Genomic DNA, 25,168 nt, shown 5'->3' with positions numbered 1-25,168 from the left:
AACAGAAAAAACACATGAAATTAGTCTGCCCCACGTGCTTCGTCTTTGCTTCCATCTCTCCTCTCCCTTCTTCTCGTCTCTCTCTTCTCTTCGTCTCCTCCTTTTCTCCCCTCTCGTCTGCACATCTCTCTTTCCCTGACACCTTTCTTCTCTGCAAATAGACAGCCCGCGCAAATGAGCGAGTCCGGTTTAAACCATGTAAGCGGAAAATCCCTCGTCTCGTCTCTGGGTCTGGACTCTTCACTCTTTCTTCCCTTCTCGTAGGGCGAGTCTCCTCCCCTGTTTCTTCCTGCCGTTGGACCCTTCTTCTCCTCTTTGGAGCCTCCTCGCTTTTTCGCTCCTTTCCTTTACGCTACGCCGATTGCCGCCCCTCTCCCCCCCTCTCAAACTCTAAACTGCGTGTCTTCTCTCATCATTCACGAATCCGAGTACTTCTCTCTCTCGGCAAGGATTCACCCTTGGCCATCCCTTCTCGCCTTTCAACGAATACATGCGCCCTCTTCTCTTCCGCTAGGATCGCCTCTCTTCACTCTTCATTCTTTTGCCTTTGAGAAATCTCGGCCCCTTCCTCTCAGCAGCAACTTGCCGATCTCTGCTCCGCCAGGCTACGCGGTTGCTCTGAAAGAAACAGAAGAAACTCCGACAAAAACTGAAAATGCAATCTGGGCGACAACCCCTCACGCGCTAGCTAGAGAAAACGACACGCAAAAATGCAAAGAAACATACCGAAACATACCAACGAGCACCCTAAAAGAGAAAAAGAAGGCCTTTTTTGCCACATGGCTTTCGAAAAAAACTTCGAAAGACACCCCCGCATCATTCCCTCTAATCCTATCCAGAAATATCTACGCAACTCCCATCTATTCGTCAACCTACTTCTCGATATAAATATTGCACGTAAAATAATATATATATATATATATATATATATATAGTAGCCCTCCATGTGGAGAAGCAATCTACAAAGAGTGTCTACACCTCTATCTACATACGCATGTGGGTGTAGATGCTTTCTGTCCCGTTGTTTGTTCTCCGTGTTCTTGTTATGTCGCAGATGATGCAAATGTACAGTTAAGTGCCTGCACGCAAATGTGCAGGCAAATGTGCGCGCATGCACGCAGCCCCTTACCTGAGCCTTGGCGACTGCCGTAAGAGTTGATGGGACCGCACTTAATGCCGTGAGCTTCGTTGCTAAGGTCGTATATGCCTCGCTGGATGTTCTCGTAGATCTTTCGCGCCGTCAGAATGAACGCCTGAAAGACGGAACAGAAACGGGAAATCAGCAAATCCTTATTCCCCCTGACCTTTTTAAACCAACGGTCTCGCGAGTTTCAACGGGGACGGCGTTCTCTCTCCTCACCTCGTCGACATTCTGAGCAGTCTTGGCCGAGGTCTCCAAGAAAATCAAACCGTGCTGACGCGCAAAGGCCGCGCCTGCAAAGAATCCCATGTTCCACACGAGAAACATTTGAGCTTTGCATGCACCCCCGTCCGTAAACACAAGTGTACTAACAGATATACACAACTGTAAACATCTGCATCTGTCTGTATAGCTGTATGGATACGCAGAGGAAATAGATGGGTAGACGTGAACGAGAAAGAGAGCAGGAGAGTTGATACTTCTGCGGAACACAATTCCGATCGAGGGTCAATTTCTGCGTCATCCCGACATGCAAAACCCCTGTCCATGTGTCAGCCGAACTTATCTCCGTGCACATTCTCGATGCCACAAAACCGTCGAAATCCGTAGACACAAATACGCGTTATGAATCCACTCGTATATATATATATATATATAAACATATTGTTACGGGCATGTGTGTTGACAGAGGCAAGCCTGCATGCATGCAGGCACACTTGAAAAAAAGACTTCTCGATCGTGTTCGAACCCTGACGCACGCCACGCGATTGAGACGCCTTACACGTTCTAAACGGGTTGTTACACAGCCTCTTCCCGGTGTCTTACGCATGAAGAAAAGCAGTGTCTTTTGTGCATTTGCTCCGATGGTTTTCACCGCTCACATGGATCCTGACAGCTCTCCGCTGTTCCTCACCTTCATCAAAGCTGACCTCTCGGCGCTCGAGGTCGCATTTGTTGCCAATCAACATGATCGTCATGTGAGGGTTCGAGTTTTGGCGAACTTCATCGAGCCACCGCGTCAAGTGAATGAACGTGTCTCGCCTAAAAAAAAAATTCGCTCATCCATACATGCATGCATTCGCCTCATGACATGCATCCAAATATATATATATATATATATATATATATATATATATGGGCCTGCATACATTGATAGATTTGTAGATCAGTAGACGTAGACGTGCACCATCATGTGTCGGTAGGCACTCTGGCGGACGTCGAGAGCCGGTGAGGCAAATGAATGGGGGCATCCAACGTGAATGAAGCCTCGCGAAAATTCACAAGACTCCGATGTGTCTGCATCATTGGGAACCCTAATCGAGACACAAATACACGTATTTATACATGCACGTATAGACACATTGGTGACCGAACGTGACAAACGTGTAAACGGCTGCATGGCGACAACTTGACTGCGGAAAGTGCAATCACCTTGTGATGTCGTAGACGAGGAGGGCGCCCGCAGCTCCGCGGTAGTAGGACCGAGTGATCGATCGAAAGGACTCTTGTCCTGCGCTGGAAAAACAAAAAAGAGATGGGAGAAGACCAGCCGTAACGACTGAACTCAAGAGGCGACGAGACAACTCTCTTTAGCTGCACGCGTGTGTGAGAACGTGGAGGAGTTTCGCGAAGCTTGTCTCTCCGCGAACGACAGCACGCGCAAAAATACAAAAGTAAGCGCAAAACGACAGAAGAAAGGCGCCCACGCGGGTGTCTCCTCATCCAATCCACTTTTGCTGTTTCGTCGTTCCCTCCTACCCTCTCCTCTCTCCCTGTCTCGGTGTTTCCCCGTGTGCTTTCTGTCCAGCGGTTGAGGGCGTCTCTAGCCTGCTTTCATTTCGTTCTTGCTTTCCCTCTCTCCCGCGTGTGTGCCTCACGTGTCCCATATTTGCAGCTTCACTTGGCGCCCTGCGATCGAGATCAGCCGCGCGCCGAACTCGACGCCGATGGTCAGGTCGTGGTCAGTCCGGAAACGCTTGTCGGTGAACTGCAGGAGTAGGCAGCTTTTCCCGACACCTGTGCACAGAGGAAGAGAGGAAGCATACAATTTACACGCGAGAAAACGAGCTCTACAGCCCTGGAAGTCTCACAAGCGTATGTTGACGCCTGACCCCGTGTCTCGACAGCCGCCTCGCAGCGGGGTTTGAAACCCCACCTGGACTTTCACGCCGAACAGACCGAAGAACGGGATGCATTCGACAACGGTTCTTGTTTGTCGGCGGCACACACGGATACTGCACGTGCAAAACAGATTTATAATCTAAAAATTCCTATTATATCATATGAAACACCAAAAGCTTATAAAGCTCACACACAGGTGGAGAACGCGGCGAAGAACGCCGAAACCACGAGCTGGACGCCAGTGCTTGAAACGACTTTCGAGACCGAAACAGAGAGGGGAACAAGCAAGCAGTCCTCCCCGACACAAAAACAGAGCGACGCCTACCTCCCCGTGTGCTTCACTGTCACCGAAATGACAAGAACTGGGCAACGCAAACAGAAATACACAAGGAATTATATATATATATATATATATATATATATATATATATATGAAGATGATACGAATAGAGGGAGATGACAAAGCTGTCAGTATTTCCACCAGCAGGTACGAACAGGTGTGCACACGCAGAGAAAGATCTCTTGAGTCTAAACGTGAAGCAATCTAAACACGCAAGTTTGCAAGTGTATATAGATAAAACATTAAGGCCTATACGCATCCCGAGATTGTCTATCGAGATGTACAGGGGACATCCCGTACCCCGTGCCTGAAAATCCTCCTCCTTCCCATTGACCATCTTTCCCCAGTTGCGCATACATGACACGACTCACTTCATCTATACAGACGCAAAAAAGATATATATATATATATATATATATATATATATATTTAACGATAGAATCCCATGATAGGACCGCCTTTATTTGTCTAAAGCAGTCTTCCCGGGATTAGGGATGACGCGCAGAAAAATATGTGCGTTGTTTGTTCCGTGAGATACCTGTGTCTCCAATGATGATGTATTTGAAAAGGTACTGGTAAGGCGACATGGTCTCGACTTCCTCGGTGGAACACGAAACACGATAGCGAAGGCGACCTCCGCGCGCCGTCAGCGGTGTCTCGCGTGAATGCAAAGGACGGCGCTGAAGAAGGATCCTCTTTTCCCTTAGACCAGGTCAGGGAGAATATACCCTCTAGAATGCGGAGAAAAGTAGGAAGCCGCCGGCTTCTTTAGCTACTTCTACCGAAGGTTCTGCGTATGTACCGGGGCACGCCCAGCCCCTCTAGAGAAACGGAAACGAAAAATCTTTCGGGGGAAGGAGGCTGAACTTTTCGACCCCTACGCGGCGGGGAACGCCCTGTTCGCAAGAAAAAAACGAAAAATATTCGTAACCTTTGTTTAGCTTGCGGGGGCAAAAAGTCATGAGGACACGGGAGCTCGACAGCGAAGGGAGAGGGGGGAGGCCCCGTGCAAGTCGCGTTTTTCGGCCGTAAAACAAGGAAAACAAACGCCGCGTCCCTCTAGGGTCATTCAAAACCAAAATCAGGGGAAATTTGCAGAAGACGGACGTTAAACAGACGAAACTGACCAACGTGAGGAAAGCCACAATGGCGCAACCTCATTTCGAGAGCCGAGACGAGGCGGGCCAGGCTGTACATACACAGTAGCCTGGTCGGAGCACTTGGGGAAACACGAGTCGAAAAAGCTTGTGAAACCGCGAGAAAGGAGGCGGATGAAGAACGCGATACAAACCGTAAGGGCGTTGGAGAAAGCGGAGAAAAGGAAGGCGACGGACAAAACGCGAAGCACGAAGGCTCTACACGATCAGCAACCGTTGCCGCGAAAGACATGCGGAGGTTTCAGTCTTGCGATGCCGGACGCTCTCTCTTTGATTTCACGAACACAAAGTTTCCCTTTTTAACGGGAGTAGCCAAAACGAGCCAATGGACAATCGATTTCGACCCAAAGACAAAGTCTCAAACGCCAAAGAGCCGCTGCAACGTGGAACGCAGTTGCGAAAGGTTGCCCCCCGGTCGACGAGGTGAGCTGTCGTCGCGAAATCAAGGTCTTTTCTTTGACAGAGCCAAAGCGTCGGTTCACATGGATTCTTCCTCTCGCTCTTGCTTGCTTGCCTTTCATAGACTTTTGGAGATGGGAGTCCGCGAACAAGACTTGCGCAACCAGGCAGAAGAAATACAGATCCGAGGGCGGCAAGCTCACCGCTTCAACAGCGGCACGGCTCGAGAAAACGAAGCTGAGAGATGACGCCCGAAGAACGAGTCGCGGAAGATCTCGTTCGCATGAGGACGAGATGTGAGATTCTCGTGCAACTGCGTCAGGTTGCCGTCGTGCTTAGATGAACTTCGTCCCTCACTCAACCAAGACAGCTAAACAGTCTTGCCTTGTGAGCGGTTCCTTTCCGGTCATTTGTATTGCCCTCGCTCTGCTGGTTCACCCGCTGCTGGTGTTTGACTATGCTTGGAGAAGAATCAGAAGAGAAGACCATAAAAGGTGTTTGAGCATGACCATCGTAACACGAATACCAGCAACTCGCGACGAGAGGGAAAGAAGTTTCGGTTGGGCGGCGGCATTCGGGGCCGCTCCTTACCTCGTAGAGAGTCGCGATTACTCGCACAAACTAGTTCCTTAGATAAAAACCAGTAAACCAAATTGTCGTATCATGCGTCCTCTGTAGAGTTTCCATCCGTTTTTATCGATGACAAGTATTCCTTCCCCTCTCTCACCTCGGAGGCGGGAAAAGGCTCACGGGAAGACCAGCAAAGCACATAAAACCCCAGGTACCTCCAACACCTCTCTCCTCTAGACACAACGCGCCGAAGCAGAGAGCAAGATCAGCACAGCGCCCAGCAGCCATCGGAGCACAGATTGTACAGCTCTCGCGTGCATCGTAGTTCACACCTATCCCTCTCTGTGTCAAAGGAGTGTAAAAGAAATGTTCAGGGGAGCGGGATTAAGGCCCCACGAGCACCAGCTTCTTTTCGTCCGCTATCCACGCGGTAGAGACAGTGGAGACAGAGCGTAATTGTGTGCGAATTCTGAATGAAACCCACCAAACCAAATCCAGCTGGCTGCCCCCAAAAGCGACAAACAGCCAAGAATTGATCTCACACCGCGAGCAGCGGCCATCGAAGGCACCTTTCCACAAACGGGATTCAGGCCGAAACGCCCACGGACCCTCCGTCCTCTTCTCAAACCGACTCTCTGGCTGAAGAAGGATGCACACAAATTTCTTGGTAGCTACCTATGCCTACAATAACTCGCAGGCATATCCCCATGCGGCAGTCTAGCCTTCTGCGTACCTCTGTGTCGATATATATATATATATATATATATATAGTTCCATCCGGAAACCGGTGGAGATGCCTGTGTTCATATAACTATAAATCTGCAGATTTACATATATACATGTATAGGACAGCATTTGCTCAGCCCACAGTTATATGAGACTGAAGGGGACGAAGGTGCGTGTCTCTCTTTCGCTTCCTGTTAGTCGACCTGTGTAACCGTATCTCTCCCTAATTGAATACGGCAAGATACGCAGCATTCAACATGCGCGTGTCTCCCTCGTCCTTTGGACGTCCACACAAATGCGTGATCAGGGGAAGACAGCGAGAGAGCAGCCGTATGGCAATGAGAAGCGTCGATCTCGCGTTCAGTGCAGGCCTTTTGGGGTGATTGTTGTCTTCAAAATGGATTTCAGACATCTTTCAAAACCCCGGTTGTTTCCAGAGTGATTTCTCACCCAAGCTGCAACACGCGACCGTGGCTCGAAACCTTTCTTCCGCGCTTTTTACACTTCCCAACTTCCCTAGATCTCGAGCGATGATCCGATACAGAGTTGCGAGACTCTAAAACGGCGTCCTGTCTCACCCGATCACGGGAAGGATCTCAGCCGAGGCTGCCTCTCAGCTTTTGCCTCGAGATGTCTCAGGCAGCGAAGCTCCTAGGCAAAACTCTGGCGGTACACGTGTGTCTGTTTTTCTCTGGGCTGTTCACTCCTCTCTTCTTTTCGGAATGCATTCAAATGCTGACGCGTGCCGCACGCCGCCCAGTGCAGAGGCCCGAATACAGTCCCCCCCGAGAGTCCGTCGCAGACCGAAAGAGACTTTCTCGACACGGAAAGACGCCACGAGAGAAGCGGAGATAAACAACGCCCCGATAGCACAGGACACACAAAAGCAAACACCGCCAGCACGGAAAGACCGAGACATCCCTACGCCGGCACACATCGTCTCTGTGGACGAAACCGAGAAATATACAGGCGAGTGCCCGTATGACTAAGTCGACCGCTCTGGTACCTATCCGTGTCTACCTATACCTACGAGCATGCACCGCTGACAGTTACGCGTACACAGGCGCGTGCGCGAGGGTTTCAGTGTCTAGGCCGGACAGGCGACCGTTTTCCCCGCAGAAACCTGGTTCCTGGTCAGCGCCTCGTGTCCGGAGTCTCCAGAACTGTCTCGGCGCCGTCGCGTCTTTGAGTCCGGCGCGAAGACGTGCGGGTCTCTGTGGAGCGTTTCGCGCCGCCTGCATGCGTTCTCTTGCTGTCACAAGGCGCCTTCGTGGAGCAGCGGAGGCGGCGTTTCCGTCTCCGCAGAAAGGCCCGCTTGAAGGCAGTTCTCGAGGGCGATGACCCTCCAGAAGAGCAGGCAAACCAAGAGGAGAAGGAGGCCTGAAAGCACGAGAATTTGCGCGAATGGGGACGGTACAAGCGTCAGAAACAACGCGACAGACTCTCCATCTCTCGATCGCAGGAGCGTTGCTGCTTCCTGTCTTACTCAAAACATTCGTGCTATTCTCCGGTCTCTCCTCGCTATCCCTTCCGTTTGTTGTCTTCGCTGCAACAGCTGCACGTGTCAGACGCATTTCCCCCCTTCTCGGCTTTGTTCTCGCGGAGGGCGTGCTCGCCCCCTCTTCCCGGGTCTTTCTTTCTTCGGACTTGTTCCAAACCCGCGAGTGTCTCTCGCGTCCTCACCTTCGCAGAGTGTGGAGGGGACGAGGCGCGAAGCCAAGCGGAGCAGCGAAGAGAGGCTGCAGATATTCAGCAGGATCTGCCAAAAGTCTGCCCAGTACGCGGAGCCTCGTTCCCGCGCGCGAGCGAAGGACGGCGAAGAAAGAGGAGACAACAGAGACCCGGGCGCACACGAGACGAGCAGTTGCAGGCGACGGCGCGTCCGCGCGTCTGCGAGAGTTGCACAGCCAGAATGCGCGCTAGGAGCCGACGCGTCAGGTGGAAGAATGCCATTTGACTCCTGAGAAGGACACACGAGAGCGCATAAAAACTCCTTGAGATGGGGAAATTCACGCAGGCCTCAACACCACGTGATACACGGTTCTTCCCTCTCTTTGCCCGTTTCGCTCCGTTTCCTCCGCTCGCGCGAGTCGCGCCTTTTTTGTCGCATCCTTCCTGTTTCTTCTTGTGCGTGCCGTCCTGTCGCCCCCCTCTCTGCCCCCCCTTTTCTTGCGGGTCTCCAGGGTTTAGGCGTTCAGCCTCTGTTTTTCGCCGCCTTACTCGGGAGGCCTTGACGGATTCAGCCTGCTTGCCTTCGCCGCGCAAACGACCTTCTTCCGCGGCCTCAGTCGCCGCCTGCAGAGCCTCGCGACTGAACTGAAGAAACTGATTCAGAGCCTCAACAACTTGTGCCTCGCCCTGCGACGTGATCTTCCCCTGTCGAACACGCGCACATCCACAAACGCATGCCCCAGCTCTGATCGTGTCGTCGGTTTCCCCGCCGCAAGCAGCCAGGGAGACAGAAACGCCGAGAAAGACGAGGCGACAGACACGGAAAAAGAAGAGGCACACCGAGAAAGAACTAACGACAGACAGGCAGAGAGAGAGGTTAATAACAGTGGGAGACAAAGAGAGACATGAGAAGAGCGAGAAGCTGTGGGACCTCGTTACCTGGAGAAACGTGCTCTTGACGAAGACGACTTCGTACTCGAAATCGAGTTGCGTCTCCGGCATCTCCACTTCGTTGTCTCGTTGTCCGCCTTTTCCCCTTCCGCCCTCTTCTCTGTCGCCTTCCTCTCCACTCTGCCTCCCTTCCTTCTCGCCGCTGTCTGCGGCTTCCCTCAGTCGCTCGAAAGAGAAGATACCCCGCGCAGCCGCGTTGAGAGCTGAGAGGCGATACCGGACGCGAGTGAAGAAGCAGTCGGAGAGAGGAAGCCCCCGCACAAACGCGTCTTTCTGGACCACCACGCTGGAGTCGGAGAGGACAAACCCCGTGTACCGCTCCTCCAGCTCGCCTCGCGAAGGAAGACCCAGCAGGCGATTCAGCGTCGTCACAGGCACTGAAAACAGAAACAAATCGGTATCCATTGCCCCTCCAGCGCTTCATCCTAATCTCGCTTATCCAGAGAGGTATGGAGTCCGACCTATAACGTACACGTCCCTTTTCTCTCTCGTTCTCGCCGTTCCCCGCTGTGTCCGTTTTTCGCGCTCTCGCCGTCTCTCTCAAGAAACATACGGCCCGCCGAGATTCTAATACGGCGTCTACCTACTGCGCGTAGCAAGCACTACCCTGAAAAACCCGTGCTGTCTTGTATTCGCTCGGTTTTCTACGTTCCCTGCACTGCACGTACAGCTCATCTCGTAGGTGAGCTGTCTCTGCGGCCGTCTCCGCGTCAAGTCCATAAACACTTCCTCATCCTTTCTCGTCTGTTCGTCCTCCTTTTCCGGCTTTGCGTTTTCCGGATTCTCGCCTTTCCCGCCGCTGGAGACAGCCCGCGAAGCGAAGGGAAGGGCCGGCGTCCACACCGGGAACGGCGGCTTCATCGACGCCTGCTGAGCCTCCATCGCGCTGCAAAGAAAGAGAAGGTTTTTGGCGTCGCAAAGAGCCAAGCGAATAGAACAGAGAGTGGAAGAGAGGGGAACAAGAAGGGAAAGAACCACGTGCGGAGAGAAGCCCGATTGAGGGCTGTTGATATGCAGGAAAAACACGGGCGACAAGCGCCCAGAAAGACGGGAACGGAAAGGATGAAGCGAAGCGCGATGCTGGCCAGAGACGAACCGCGTGGAAACGCGAGGCAGTGAAACGATCCTCGCAAAGGGAGTGAGAGGTGGAGCGTTTTTCCCTTCGCACGAGGTCTCAAGAATGCGGCGTTTTTTCCCCTCACCCTCTCGGGTGTTCTTGCTTGTGTTTCTCCCTGCGCATCAGTGTGCACTGCTATGCTTCCTCCGTTCCATCGTATCTCGCTGTGGTCCACACCCTCTCCGTCTTGTCTGTTCTCCCGCTCACGAACGCTAGACGCCCTCTTTCCCCCACCCGTTCTTTGTCTCTTCTCTCCTGGTGACGGCGACCTGTCGCTCTCTGTGTGTCTCTCTCTGCCTCTCCCTTTTTTCTCTGCCACTCTCTGTCTCGCGCTCTTCTGCGCCGAGTGTCCTGTCCCCCCCTCGCCTCTGTATGTCCTCACCGGAAAAAAGGGTTTTTCGGGTTGTCGAGATCCTCGAAGAGGATGTGGAGCACGTCGCCGAGATTTAGGTTGTACTTTTCCCCCGGGACAACCGTCCGGAGAGGCGCCGACGGGCACGGCTGCCGCTCGTCTGGATCGCCTGGCTCTTCCTTCACTTTCTCTTTCTCCCGTTCTTCGCTGCAGGCCTGGTCGCCTCTCGCTTCTCTTTGCCGATCAGCTTCGCCTGCCTCGCCGTCGCCCTCGCCCTCGCGTGAGACGCCGGCCTGGCGCCTCGCTCCTCTCTTTGCCAGTGCCTCCTTCACCTCGTCTATAAGCCGATCCGCTGCCGCGCAGTCGGAGGGAAACGGAGCCGCGGTCTCAGCCTAGAACCAACAGATGAGGACGGGGAACGCGAGGGGTGAGTTGAGCAGACCACGAGGCGCAGCCGTGGAGACGGAAAGAGAGTGGAAAAAGGAGAACGAAGAGGAAAGCGAGGAGGAAAAAGCGAGAAAACAGGAAAGAGTTCAGCGGGAAAGCAAGTGGGAAGCCGGCTGAGAGGCAGAGAGAGGCACATGCTGGACAGGTGTAGGGTGCATCATTACATGATAAATATGAAGACACATGCGTAGACAATAAGAACCGGAGCAAAGGCGAATGGATTTCCACGGGCCTTCAACTTACTTTGACCGCGATGAAGCGACGCCGAGGCGCCGCTGAGCGCTTCTCGGGCGCGGGCGATTCTTCGCAAAGGCCCCCCTCCTCGTTCGCAGCTTCACCGTACAGAGAAGATTCGATCATGCCTCGATTCTGAATAGAGAGACACAATTGCAAACGCTTCCAATATACACACGCCAGAGCCAAACGAAGCTCTGTAACCCAGCCATGGATGCATAACCATACGCACGTCAACATATACATACAGAGATTTCTAGAGATACAGGTGAAAAGAAACAGATACATCTATGCGTATTTATATATGCCTTCCACAAAGACTACTTTAGCACAAGCCTACGCGGAGCACAAGCATTGATGTTTGCAGAAAACGCGAGTGCATGCATTGGCGAGAAATCACCACCCTGGGCCTCGAAGACCGCGAGGCTCTGCAGGAGCGTCCCGGCCCACGGAAAGAGCAGTTCACAGATCTCACTCGGCATGTGCTCAACTGCATGCACGCCACGCGGCATCAGCTGTGACGATTTTGACGACGGGGATACTCCACTCACATTTAAATAGGCACACAAAACAGATCGAGAAACAGACAGATGAAATGTATACATCGATGCATCTGCAGATATGTAAAATCTGATATACATATATATATATATATATATATATATGGACAAACGTGAGTGCACAAATGTATTCGTTTATTTGATTATGAAGGGAGTCCTTTTTTTGAACGCTCTCGAGGTTTTGCGCCCACCCCGTGCTCGATCATGCGTTTGTGGATTTCCCACAGCGCGAGAATGAAGTCAAATGCCTGAAAGAGACACACCGAGAGACAGGTTGCAAACTCAGAAGAAATCTCTGACTCCGCGAAGAAACGAACGGCGCTTGAAAAGAAAAAGAGAGCGGCTGGAAGAGGCCCAGGGGCTAACGGAAACGACGAGAGGGCGACAGAAAGAAGACTGCTCAGAAAAGTGCCCGTCTGCCCAGACCCGTTTCGAGCCTTCCTCACGGAACAACGCATCACGCGACCGCATGCACCAAACGCGCAAACGAAGAGGACACAAGGTCTCCAGCGGCCGCCTGTGTCTTGAAACTGCTCGGTCCTTTCTCTCTTTTTCATCCGCCTGAAATCGCCTCCCGCGCCGCCTTCCTGTCCCCCCTTTAGGTGTCTCCCCTCACGTCTGCATCTGGTTCTTCCGTCCTTTGTTTGTTCGCGGAGGGTTCCCCGCACTTCGTTTCTTCGTTCTGGGCTGAAAGCCCATCCGCCTGCTCTCTCCCGTCGCTTCCTGCTGCCTGACCCCCACGACCGCGTCGGGCTCCTAACTGGATATCTGTCTCCTGTGTCTCCTCCCGCCCTTCGAGCGCGGCCTTCGCGCTCGCCCCACCACAGCCGCGAAGCGGCTTGTCTTCTCTGTAGCCTCTCTTCGCGAAAGATTCTTTTCCACTTGTCTCGTTTTCAGCCGCAAGTTCAGAGCGGCAGAAAACCTCCCCGTTTCCCTTCCCTTTGAGATGTCTCTCCAAGAGCGCGCGCAAGAACGCATGCAGAGATGGCAGGCGAGACCTCCGAGGCCCCGCCCCCAAAGGGACAGATGAAGCGGGGCACGGGCAGCGAAGCGGCAAGGCAGCATCCCTGGAAGGCGAGAGCGGCACAGACGGTGTCTCTCTCGTCTCATTGCCATCGGCGTCGCGGCGGACAGCCCGAGCTGGATGCGAGGCCGCAGGGAACCCGTCTGCTGCTTTTCCAATGCTGTTCAAGACCGACGGAAACGAGGAGACATCGGGAAAGGGAAGCGCGACGCCGACTCGAGAGACGACACCCGGGAACTTGAGAGTCTGTCGCCAGGTAACTCCGTGCCCGTGCACGCTCGCGTGCGAATCCAGATCTGGGCACGTCTCTTTCCGATATTCTGGATCTCCGTCACTCTCCTGCTGTGCCGTTTCTCCTCTCGCGCCTTCCTCCGATCTCGTGTCGTCTCCCTTCCCTCCCTCAACTCCCTCAACTCTTCCACCTTCCTGTTCCTTCCCCACCACGGCAGGGGCTCTTGTTGGGCGCCGTGCGCCGTCCGTTTTTTCCGAGGGCGTCTCCTCCCTCTCCCTCTCCCTCGCGCCTCTGCTCTCCGTTCGCCCCGCTACTCCCTCAGCGGCCCCCTCCGGCCCGGTCTCCGTCGCGTGCGCCTCTCCCCCTTGCCGTCTCTGTCGTGGACTGTCTCCGCTTCTTCTCCCGGGCTGTTCCCTCTCTCCGGCAGACTGGTAGAGCAGACGTTTCGCCAGGCGCGTCCCCAGAGTGCCTGAACTCGACAGTCGCCATGCTTCGTCCGCCGCTCTTAAACAGCCACCCGCAGGCGCCAAAGAAGAAGAAGATCGAGCAATCATTTCTTCACGGGCGCGTCGGGCGGCAGCGATCGCAGCTCGTGCCTTCATCGCCGCCAGAGCGACGGCTTCTCCGGTGTCTGGAGAGGCGCGAGAGGAGAGAGAAGAGAGGGACAAAGAACGCAGCAGAGAAGGCGAAAGGGAAGAGCACGCGTGGGGCGAAGAGGAGGGATGAGGCAGCTGCGTCCGGACTTGAGGGCGATCGTTTCCGACGTTTTCGCTGTTGACGCGGTTCTCTGGGACAAGAACACGCGAAGAGCCCCGTTCCGGAGACGAGGAGAGACGGGGCAGAGTGTAGGTTCTCAGAGAGGTAGACGCAGGCTCTCGATCAACACGGGGAGAAAAAAGAAAAGAAGCCTCCCGCCCTTCGAGAACCTCCGCGGTGGAGGCCTCGCCCATCTTCGCCCCGTCACTTCCCCACATTAGAGGTTTACGGGGGAAAATGCGCGAGGACAGAGACCGGAACGGAAAACGAATAGGGCATTGAACAGACGAAAATGCACAGCCACTTGTTCGATCTAGGCATTTACGCATGCGCCGACATCCAGGTATGGCCTGCACACAGACGTGTATCCCCGACTATACATACACACATAAATATATATATATATATATATACATATATATGACTACAGGCGAGCGGATGGATCCACAAGTGTGTCTTCCATAATACAGACGCGTGCGAAAGTGCGCCGTGAAACGGAGAGAAGAGAGACGAGGGTAATGCGGTTGGTGTGTCTACGTGTGTTGCGGAAACGCGTGGAGCCGCGGGGACAGTAAACGTCCTCCTACGAACCCTCCACCCCACAGCGGAGCTTCGAAGATAGTCAGGGAGATTTGGTCTCGCACATTTTTGCGAGAAGAGAAAGCGGAGGAAGAGAAAAGAGAGGAGACGCGAGATACGGAGGATGGCGAGCTTTTGCGGGGCCCTCGGCTTTGGGGCTTTCCGTAGTGGGGCCGGGTGAGCATGCAGCCCCAAAAATAGTGAGGGAAGTCCACGAAGGCAAGAGGCGACTCAATGGGCGTCGTCGAGAGAGGGGCCGAATCCCTACGCCTGGATTCAGTCTCGTCCTTTTCGGCTTCTCTCTGTCGAGATTACGGAAGAGAGCACGGCTGCCCCTCTCCTTCTCCCCCTCTCTGTTCTCTCTGTCGTACTTTCTCCTTCGCCACCCCCCTTCCACTTTCGGGATCTTCCCTTCTTTGCGAGATTTTCGACTCAGCCACAACGCAGAAAGAGCGAAACAAACACACCAAAAGGGCGAGGAGACACAAGCGAGAAGACACACCAAAAAGGCGAGGAGACACAAGCGAGAAGACACACCAAAAAGGCGAGGAGACACACCAAAAAAAGCGAGGAGACAGAGGAGAGAAAGGCGAAATCCGGTACACAGAAGGGGGCAGAGGAAATCCGAGGGCCGGGGAAAAAAAACCGGCAACGCGTGGCAGTGCGAAAAGAGAGGCGAAAGAGCGTGACAGAGAGAGCCCAGCATAATCCAAGACCGCAAGAGTAGGCGAGCCTTCATTTTTTTATCTTCATCCAAAACGAACAGAAACGAACCGGAGAGCGACAGAAGAAGAGACTAGAGAAAGACAAAACTGTGCAGGCCTCCGTGATCGAGGCAGGAGACAGAACGAATGGAAACTTTGACGAAGATTCCGTTGAAGATAAGACAGAGAACGGGAGTGACGGACAGAGAAAGGGAGTTGTGAAGATAACTGCGGACTCATGATTCCCCTACACACGCAAGGATGCATGCACTTGGAAAGAGCCGTACCTTGTCGCGGTTGAGGAAAGTCGCGAAGAAGTGCCGACGGTCACCAGTCAATTCGATCTCGATGGAATTGTCGAAGAAGAACGCATTCACTTTCTTTCTGGAAAGACCCCAGACTCAGAATTCAGTTCAAGGCATTCAAAGAAACGCACAAAGAAGTCCCCCCTGGCGGCACGTGTACGCTTGATACATCCACGTGGATACAGGCATATATAGAACGACAACATATATATGTATATATAGACAAACATACGTAAGAATATCTATGTTTATGCATGTATCTACGAACAGTGCGTCTCCGCGCACATTTCTCCTCATAAATACAGAAAAACACTGAGAACCCCAGAGACAGCCCCACAAGCCATATCTCCGTCTAGAGACAGAGACATATCTAACGATATACAGAAATACATATATATATATATATATATATATATATATATGCACATATGTGTATACATATATATTTGTATGTATGTATGTATATATATATATATATATATTTGTATATATATATATATATATATATATGGAGATTTGAGAGAGATCCACAGATGTGCCTGCAAATAGACGTTTGTGTGCATCCGCGTTGCATCAGTGTGCACCGATTTCTCGTGAAAAGTGAGTTGAGCAGGCACGGAGTACAGGGAAACGCGTCCTCATAAGTACCCAGACATATTCCTCTACGAGAACACCTGTCCGTATTTACAGACTGGCATGGAGCTATGCATAGACATCCATGAATATATATATATATATATATATATGGAGAAGAACTAGCGTTTGAATTCACCTGATTGCGACAATGTCTTGCATCTTCATGACGAGGACGGTCTCGAGACCAAAGATGGTGGTTTCGTTGAAGAAGGAGAAGAATGCGAGAGTGTTCTGCGTCACATACAGCCTGCCCTGAAGACCGAAAACGAGGACAGCAATAAAGCGCGCGTGCATGCACAGTGCGTGCATGCGCGCGGAGGTGCCTAGACAGCTGAGGGGGGCAACCATGGAGACACTGTGGGGCGTTGAACGGGTTCACTCACTTGCAGAAGAATGCGCCTGGACAGTGCGCAGCTGTACGACTGCAAGACGAACTCCGCGATTCCAAATCTGAAAAAAGCCCACAGAGAAAAGGAATCTTGGACTGGAAAACAGAAACACAAAAGCAAAGGCGATACGCGCTAACTCTGTACGATAAAAGACACATGGTCCGCTCTCCAGATGCACGCGCATCGGCATGCATATTGTCAGAAACCTCCTAAACAAGATTAGAATACATATATCTATATATATATATTTACGGAGGACCTACGTACTTGTGAAGAAATGATAATGTTTCTGTAAGCAAATGATTCGGACTGCGTTCCTCCCTGGTTCAAGACAAGTGTGTCTATATATATATATATATATGTCTACAGAACAGCTCTTATTTCTAGTTGTTCTTCTGATTTTTTTCTGACGTCATCACACCACGGATCTCTGTATCGGTGGCTCTGAAAAGATCATTCTTCTGTGCTCGGTCACCTCTGTCGGAATTCTTCTTGCTGCATGCGGTCGTAGCTGCTGAGCGAGGCAGCGACAGCGGCGGCGGCTGCAGCGGTGGAGTCTCCTTTCGGGCGGGGCTCGAAGCCGTCTCGGGACCAGAAGTTCGCCGCGCTTTCAGCTCGGCTGATCTGGGAAACACCCGCAAAAGACAGCCCTCACCGAGGCAGAACAGATGGCGACACGAGGAGCAAGTTGGAAAGGCACGACACCGGGAAAGCGAAGCGAAAAGCACCCCCCACGAAAAAGACGTCAAGAGCGGCATCCCCTCACCCCTCTTCCCCCCACCGCCCCCCTGAAACCAGCCTCTCGGAACTCTTCCCGTTGAGCACCTTGTCACCTCGACTCTGTTCCACGTCCCAGCCTCTTTGTACCAATCTATATTGGGGGTTGGAAGTCGTTTTCCCAAGAACTGACGCGATCTCCTATTTCCTAGTACCATTAGAGAACTCTTTTGGTCTCTCCTCTCTCCTCGCCCCTCCCCTTCCTTCTCTCGTTTTCCTCTGCGGTTTTTTACTCACCTGTCGCGAGTCGCCGCCGGTATCCCTGGAGTCTCTCTCTGCGCCTTGTTCGCCGGGAGCGCGGCCTGGGAGAACCGCGGCGTCAGCTCTGTGTTCTCTGCCGAGAGAGTCGCCTTCGCTGAACCCCTTCCGAAACACAAGTCTGTTGCGATCTTCCGCTCTCTCTCTTGCTTTCCTCTCAGCCTGCGCGTCAAGCTCCACGTCTTCCTGCGTTTCCATCTGCTCCATCCCCTCTTCCACTCGTCCTCCACCCCCTCCCTCTTCCTTCTGACTTTGTCCTTCCGCGATTTCCACGCCCGACGAACTCGCGTCCTTGCCACTGTCGCTGTCGCCTCTCCGCCCGCGCCTCCGCTGCGGCTGAATGCGGCCGGTGGGTTTGAAGCACGGCGGGGGTACACGGCAGGACGACGAGCGTCGACGCTCAGCGGAAGGCCCCGCTTCCTCGGGCCCCTCCGTGGCAGGCTCGCCCTCGGGAGTTCCCGTCGCAGTGAGGAGCGGCGCTCGATCTGGAAAAACAGGAAGAGCTGCGCACAAGACCAGGGATCGGCACAGGCTCAACAGAACGAGTGAGAGACCGGGCGGAGTACCGAAAAGGGTCTCAAATGAGGTGCACGCGGAGAACCGACAGGGAAGGCCCCAGGGCGGAGTCGCACGCACGCGGGGAAGGACACGGCCTAGGGTGGAAACGCAGCTCAAGAGAAAGGAAGCGAAGGAAGAGAGAAAACACTCGTGGACGACGAGACGCGAGCCGTCCAACGTCGGGGCAAGCGGGGAGCCAGAAGCAAAACGAAGCCGAGGATGCAGAGGTGCGAGGAGAAATGCCGCAACTCTGCCAAGCCTTCCGCAGTGACCGCCCTCCTCTCCCGCGAGGAAGCGCTCTTCTGGTGTTCCTGCGGGATGTGGAGGCGCACACGCGCGTTCGCCTCGACGCCCCGAGCCACTTTCGTCTCGGGACGAGAGCCAGAGTGTACAGACATCCGACGCAGACACATCCGGGAAAGGGAACGGGCGCTCTCGCGACGATGTCTCCTCCCCAGTGCGCCGCGGTTTCGTCTTCGTCCCGGAGCGCAGGACTCAAGAAAACCCGTTCCGTCTGGTTTTACGTTCACCGTTCGCCATTCGACGAACGTCTCCGTTTCCGGTTTCCTGGTTCCTCGACACCTGGAAAGAGGGCGCTCGATCGGGCGATGCACGTTCTTTCCACGGCACTTTCACCAACAAGGGGACAAAAAAGGCGGGTGTGCCGCGCTGGCCCGACCCGCTCTCTCACCTGCTGCTTGTCCCTCGCTGGTGGTCAGACTGGTGTCCTCAGACCGTTCATCTGTCTCCTCGCCTTCCTTCGACTTTCCAGCAGCGCGGGAAGCGCCTTTGGTCGTCGCGTGGAGGAGCGGAGAGGCAGAAGAGGCCGTCGTGCTGGACCCTCGAGCAGAGAAGAAATCCAGGACCAGGCGCTCCAAGGAGCCCCGGTCTTTCTCCTGGATCGCCGGCCGAGTCGCCCAGACGCTGTCTGCCGGGACGAAGACGCAGCTGAGAGCGCGAAAGCGAGACGAAAAACGCGAAAGAGATGCATGCAGTTGCGGCACTAACTACGTACGCAGAGCGGAAACGACAGTGAAGAAGGGAGAAAAGAAGGCAGAAACGAAGAGAGCGACGAAACGCAAGAACTGAGAGAGAAAGAGACGAGAACAAGAAGGAAGGATATGTGAATGTCGACCTGCGTGCGCACGTCTGTCGAAGGAGCGTGCAGAGACAGAGAGGCCGCGCCTCGCAAGTTGTCTGAAATTCACGCAAGACGGCCGCACAGCTCACCTAGCAGGGAAGACGCCTGCGACTCCGCGAGGGTCGAGGCCTTCCCACAGCGGCCCGACAGGGACTGTGACGCGGAGGATGTCTCCGCGCCGAAAGAAGAAGGCGCGATTGGGTCCGAGTCTTGAAACGGCGGAGGAGAAGGACGACGCGGTGAGGGCGTCGAACTCGGAGCCGTCAAAGTCGCAGAGCGCAGCGCATTCCTGACAAGCGACACACGCAAGGCCGACACGCACCTCTCCTCTTTCGCCGAGAGCGGAGAAGTGCGTCCAGTCGCGGAAAACGGACGCCGCTCACCCACACGCGCCTTCGTCTTTTCCCCAGCAGACACTAAAAAAAGTCGCACGTTTCTGCCTTGTTGCCGCAAGTGAAGCATCGGTTTATGCAACCCGCCTCCTCACTAGCTTGATTGAGCCTTCTTCCAGAGCCATGACGGCGGAGACCGGCAGCTCTCGCTCGAACTCCTCGGCCGTCTTCACCTGCTCGCGAGGCTTGTCGCCGCCCTCTCCGCGGCCTCTACTCTCGCAAGTCGCTTTCCTGGCTTCTGCAGAGACTGCACGCGGCGCAGGCGTCTCGGAAGGCCCGTTCACGGAGAGCGACGACCCGAGCGAAGCGGCCGGAGACAACGGAGAGGAAATTTGAACCACCTCGCGCCACCAGAGGGCTGGGGGAACACAGGGAGAAACACAAAAGGCGGAAACGGAGACATCGCAAAAACATCGGAGAAAACGTGGCTCAGGGTTCCTCTGTAAGCACTATCCGTTTCCCTCTCGCTCGTATTCTCTCTCTATCACTCGTAGTCTTTGTCTCTCCCCCCTCAAAAATTGAAGCTCCAGATACTCGTGTTTCGTGCGTTCCGTCTCGCTTGTCCCCTGACTCTGCGTTCGCGGTCTCCTGCGCGCGCTCCCGTTCTCCTCGCTCCCGCGCTCACCCGTCTGCTCGACGCGCTTCATTCGCTCCGCAGCCGCCAGGGCAGTCGGCTGTCTCTCGAGTTCTCGTCGCTGGTCTCTCTCTCGCCTGCCGTCTCCTCTCCCGCCGCGCCTCTCCTTCCGCGGCTCGCCTCGCCTGTCGCGCCCCACCCAGTCGCTGCCAGTCTGCGACCGCCTCGCGGGCGACGCTGGCGAAGCCGCCGAGATGGACAAAGGCGAGAAGTCGGCCAGAGACTCTTCCGAGAGCGAGCGCGACCTCGCGCGGCGTCCCGCGGCGAGACCCGCACCTTCCCTGGCCCCTCGCCTGGCGAATCCGGGGGAAGACGGAGCGGAAGAAGCCAAGTCGACAGACGTCAGTTCCGAGCCAAAGGGAGAAGACGGGAGCGATGCAGGCGACGCAGGCGGCTCGACACCTCGGCCCTTTCGGGTCAAAACGCCGGAAATGTGCTGTTCTCCGGTCCCCGGCGCGACGTCCAAGTGTGACAAAGATACCCCGGTCGCCAACGCCTTTGGCTCTGTCATCGAAGCCATGGTGCTCGCCGAGGTCTGCAGAGAGAGAGACGCCTGCGGGCCTGGGACCGATGCCTTGTCCTTCTCCTCGTTCTCCGCGCCTTCTGAACACCGGATGTCCTCGACCTCCGGCGCCTTCCTGGTCCCTTCCTCACTCTCTGCAGCCCGATCCGCGGGGTGTTCCTTCTCTCTCTCTCCAACTGCCGCGCTGTCTGGGAGTCGTCCTTCCGCCCCTGCCGCGTCCTCGCTCCTCGGCCTCTCTCCGCGGTCTCCGGCCGCGCTGAGGCTCAGTCGGCTGCCGTCGCTCCGCGTCTTGGCCTTTGCGTCTTCGTCCCGGGACTTGAGTCTCCTCCACTCGCCCTCGCGTCTCCGCTCTCTTCTCTCTCTTTTGCCCTCGAGCCCGCGAAGAACGCTCCGTTCGACGACGGGAAATACCTCGGTCAGCCACCGAATGAATGCCGGTCTCTCGCGCGCACGCTCCACCAGTTGACTGGCCGCCCGGCACTCCGCAGCCGCTACAGACACCGCCTCAATGCTCGTCTGGTGCACTGCCTTCGCCTGCAGAAGGAGGAGACTGCATCGCTGCGCCTCGCCCGCACAGACTGTCTTCAAGAGCTTCTTCAGCCGCCCCGCCGCAATCACCTCCTGGTCTGTCACGCGGCCAGTCAACTCCTGCAGCAACTCCAGCGACGCACTCGAGCGCGCAGCCTCTTCAGGCGACGCACCCGGCGAAGCCTGAACAGAAGGCAGCGAACCAGCGGGGACCGCTCCGCTCGCCTCTTCGCGCACAGGCTCTGCACTCGAGACAGAACTGGAGGAATTCGAAGAACTGGAGGAAATCGAAGAACTGGAGGAAATCGAAGAACTTGAGGAAGAAGTTGAAGAGGTCGCAGAGCGGCTCGAGCTGTGTTCGCTGTCTGATCCACTGGTTCGTCTCGAGTTTTTCCCTGCGTCTTCGGAAGTGGGTGTCAGCAGAAGACTCGCTCTGTCTTTTGCGATTTGGTTCAGCGTTTCCGCCTTCGCTGCGCGCGAGGCGCTGAGGAGCCGCAGCATGTCGCCTTCTGCAGATGCGAGCTTGCGAATCATGGTCTGTTGCTGCGCCAGGCTCTCGTCCAAGAGCCGCAGAAGGTACTCCCCGCAGCACGTATGCAGCGTGTAGCTCACCTCGGCAACCTCACCGACACAGGTCTGGAGCACCTGCCAGCACCCCGCCAGGAGGAGCGGATCCGCTTCCGCGGACGACGCGAACGCCCCAGAGCCGCCTTGACCCGCGGGCGGCTTCTCTTCGCGCCGCGCTCGCGACGCGCCGGGCGAAGGCGTGGACGAGGCAGATGCGCTGAGGGCGAGCGGCGCGTCCGGCGAGGACGCGACAGGCACGGAGGGCGAAGACTGAGAAGACGCGAGACAGCTCGCGGACAGAATCGCCCTGTGGTACGTGCAGAGGGCCTGCATGAGGAGACGCACAGCATCCCGCATCGCCTGCAGGCGGCGGTGGACCGCGCGAAGCCGCCCGCACAGATCTCGGGACTCCGCCAACACAGCGGCCAGCTCGTCGCCTGGAGAGGAAACACATAGACAGCCGCGCGATTTCTGCGTTTTATGCTTTCGACACTTGTGCTCTTTCGGTCTCGACAACACGTGGTCTGCTGACGCACCTGCAGTTCTCTCGCCTGACCGTCCTCGCTCGCTCTCCGCCCTGCTCCCGTCGCTTTCCCCCGTCTTATTCCGACTCCCAATGACTGTGTCCGCGACTTCGTCAGGCCCGCGCCGGGGCGCCTGGCGGCAGGCCTTCGCCTCCGCAGGCGAGGCTCTTCCCAGCGAATCTGCAGCCCCGTCTCCGGGGACACAGGTCGAGTCGTTTTCTTCCTTCTCTTGGACTGTCAACGCCTGCAGTTCACCTTCTTTCTCCGTCTCGAGCGTGATCTGGCCGGGCGCCGCAGGTAGGGGCTCGCTGTCTCTCGGCTCTCGCCTGTGTGCGGTTTCCCACGCACCTGTCTTGTCGTCTTCGCGGGCTTCCAGGCCGTCGTCGCATGCTGGATCTCTCTCAGTCTCTTCTTCCCGCTCGTGTTCCTCGGCGGGTCCAGAGGTCCCGTCGACAAAGACGCGGGCGGCGCAGCGTGCGCTCTCGCGGTCGCCAACGAGGCACCGGGTGACTCTTGGCAGCAGCTCCTTCTGGGCTTCCGCGAGGGCGGCTTCGAGCGCTCTTTCCGCTTTTTCTTCGGCGTCGACGAACCGCGACAGCGCGCGGAACACGCCGACCAGTCCCGCCTTTTGTTTCCGCAGAAACTCGCGCTCCAAAAACTCCTGCTCCTCTGCCCAGAGGTGCGCGACCACCGCCTGCAGAGACTCCGCAGCCTTCGCCGCCGCTACGCTGGCGGCCCCGTACTCCCGTCTGGACTGTATGTACACCTGAAACAGCTGGTCCGCGCGCTGATTCTGGCGCTGGAGCTGCGGGAGAAGCACGGCGACCGGTCCGCTTTTCTCCCGACTCTTTGAGTCGCTCGCGAGGCGCAGCGGAGCCGCAGCGGCTGAGCTCGCGCCGGCAGCATCCGGCCGTGGGCTGTGGTTCGCTCCGTCGCGCCGCCCTACGGTTGGCCCTTGGCCGCCGGCAGCCGTCGCAGAGGACGTGGAGGCGGAGAAGGACCAAAAGGGTGAAGACGTAGGAGCTGCCGACGCGCTGCTTGATGCACTGTTTAGGTTTTGCGTTTTCAGCCGCTCTCGCATGAGCACAGCCGCCTCAGCGTCAGCGACGGCCTTCTCGTACCTCGAGAACGCGCGCGTCTTTCTCTCCCGCGCGAGACGGAAGGACGCAGTCAACTTGGGTAGCAGCTGGTCGAGCCGGGTTTTCTCGGTTTGGAGAGACAGGTGCTGGTGCGCGGCCGCTTTGCCGAGAGCCGCAAACGACGCGCGCGCCTCGGCGTGGTGCTGTAGGCAGCCACAGACGAAAAAGAAAAGCGATCGACCGACACGGGTGACAACTTCTTCGCACGGCGCGTACGCCTCCAGGCTGCACTCCCCATCGAACGCCCCGGGCACAGCGGCAGCGCACTCTGGGAGCGGCGCGGAGGCGGCAGCACCTGGAGCCGAGGCGCTCTCCAGAGGAGGCGAGGAAGCGGGAGCAGCTGAAGAAGAGAGACAAGAAAAGGGAGGTGAAGGTCGAGCCGACAAGGCAGGAAGAGAAGTGCAACGCGAGGCAGAAGGCGACGGCGGCAGCCCGACAGATGATGACGAGGGCGTGGAGCTGGGGGAAGACGCGAGCGGGTGGCCGCAGGGATTCGATTGCGGTCTAGACGGCGCGGGAGACAGTTCAAGGGCGAGAGAAGGCGAGGCTGCTTCGGCATCCCCGCTGGCTGCCTGGGTGCTCGCGTTGGAATCTTCTTCTCTCGTGTTCTTCCGCGATTCGCCGGGCTGTGAAGAAGGAAGAGACGAAGCAGCAACGCCGAACAGGGAGCCGTCGTCCCCCGTGGGCCGCGTTTCCGCTTCTCTCTCCCTGCCGGCTGGCCAAGAATTCCACGAAGCCGAAAGATAAGGGGAAGACGAGGGAGAAGAAGACGGGAGCGAAGACGCGGAGAAAGAAGAGAAAGAAGACGAGAAAGCAGAAGATGTGGAAGAGGACGAAGACGTCGTCAGACCCTCGCCCTGTTTCTTGCTTTCGTGGAAGAGCAGAAGCTCCTGAAGATGTTTGCGCGCATCTGCGGGCGAGAGAGAAGACGGCGCACAGCTGTCTCCAGCGAGTGCTTTCGCCTTGGACAACGCATGAATTAAATCGTTTTCCGCAGCAACGATGTCTTGACAGAAACGCTCGAGAACCTTTGACGCCCCCTTCTGCTCTTCGAGAAGCTGCAGCAGCGGCTGCAGCGGCTGGTCGCTTTCCAAGCAAATCACAGAAGAGCCGCGGCGCGCGGCTGTCGGCGAGGGAGACGAGCACGGCGAGCAAGAAACTGACGGGGAAGAAGATGCAGCCGACGAGGGATGCAGGTGAGGCGCGGAAGACGCCATTTTGAACACAGAGAAAGCGTCCAGCGGAGATGCAGAGGAAAGCAATCCAGAGAAAGGACCCCGAGGGAAAAGCGAAGAAAAAAAAGACGGCGAGCCAGGGGGAAAACGTACGGCAGACAGAAACAAAGAGCGCGTCAGAAGAAGGACGGTCTACGTCAGTTCGAATGTGCCTGGGCGTGTTCGCTTTCTTTTGGGGTTGGCAAAGATGCAGGTCGTCGGACGATTCCAGGCAAGAGATGTGAAGAAGAAAGACGAGATAGAGAACCAGGGAAACAGGATGCGCATGCAAACACTGCACGGCGAACTGAACGCCAACCCAGCACACAAACACACCGGCAGAGAGAAAACAAAGAGAGAACTCAGGAGATAAGAAAACGAAGGGGAAGGAGTGAGAGTGAGGAAGATGAGGGACAAATGCGAGGGCCGTCGACGAAAGCGCCTATCGGGAGGCAATCAACCTTCCAGTGGCCTCATGGCGGGAGGAGAACAGGAAAACATA

General features: G+C 55.8%; 2 protein-coding genes across 2 annotated transcripts; both read right to left on the bottom strand.

Annotated features, from left to right (window-relative positions):
- Nucleotides 1-571: 571 nt before the first annotated feature.
- On the bottom strand, nucleotides 572-4,189 carry NCLIV_055690 (hypothetical protein; the record flags this gene model as incomplete). Its single annotated transcript, XM_003885123.1, has 7 exons — nucleotides 572-618; nucleotides 1,130-1,253; nucleotides 1,361-1,434; nucleotides 2,055-2,182; nucleotides 2,573-2,656; nucleotides 3,019-3,157; nucleotides 4,141-4,189. 7 exons carry the CDS (start codon nucleotides 4,187-4,189, stop codon nucleotides 572-574), a joined length of 645 nt encoding a protein of 214 aa, XP_003885172.1.
- A 3,520-nt stretch (nucleotides 4,190-7,709) lies between these two features.
- NCLIV_055680 (hypothetical protein) lies at nucleotides 7,710-24,669 on the bottom strand (the record flags this gene model as incomplete). The annotated part of the gene is made up of 18 exons (XM_003885122.1): nucleotides 7,710-7,834; nucleotides 8,138-8,414; nucleotides 8,675-8,830; nucleotides 9,065-9,453; nucleotides 9,745-9,962; nucleotides 10,576-10,937; nucleotides 11,236-11,361; nucleotides 11,978-12,034; nucleotides 12,403-14,148; nucleotides 15,369-15,465; nucleotides 16,159-16,274; nucleotides 16,406-16,472; nucleotides 16,887-17,035; nucleotides 17,426-17,949; nucleotides 18,696-18,952; nucleotides 19,235-19,434; nucleotides 19,633-19,895; nucleotides 20,163-24,669. The coding sequence occupies 18 exons, from the start codon at nucleotides 24,667-24,669 to the stop codon at nucleotides 7,710-7,712; spliced, it is 9,636 nt and encodes a 3,211-aa protein (XP_003885171.1).
- Between the last annotated feature and the right edge of the window lie 499 nt (nucleotides 24,670-25,168).

The sequence above is a fragment of the Neospora caninum genome, chromosome XI (assembly GCF_000208865.1).
Source record: "Neospora caninum Liverpool complete genome, chromosome XI".
In the NCBI taxonomy this organism is placed as follows: domain Eukaryota; phylum Apicomplexa; class Conoidasida; order Eucoccidiorida; family Sarcocystidae; genus Neospora; species Neospora caninum.
This window is presented reverse-complemented; position numbering and strand designations above follow the sequence as displayed.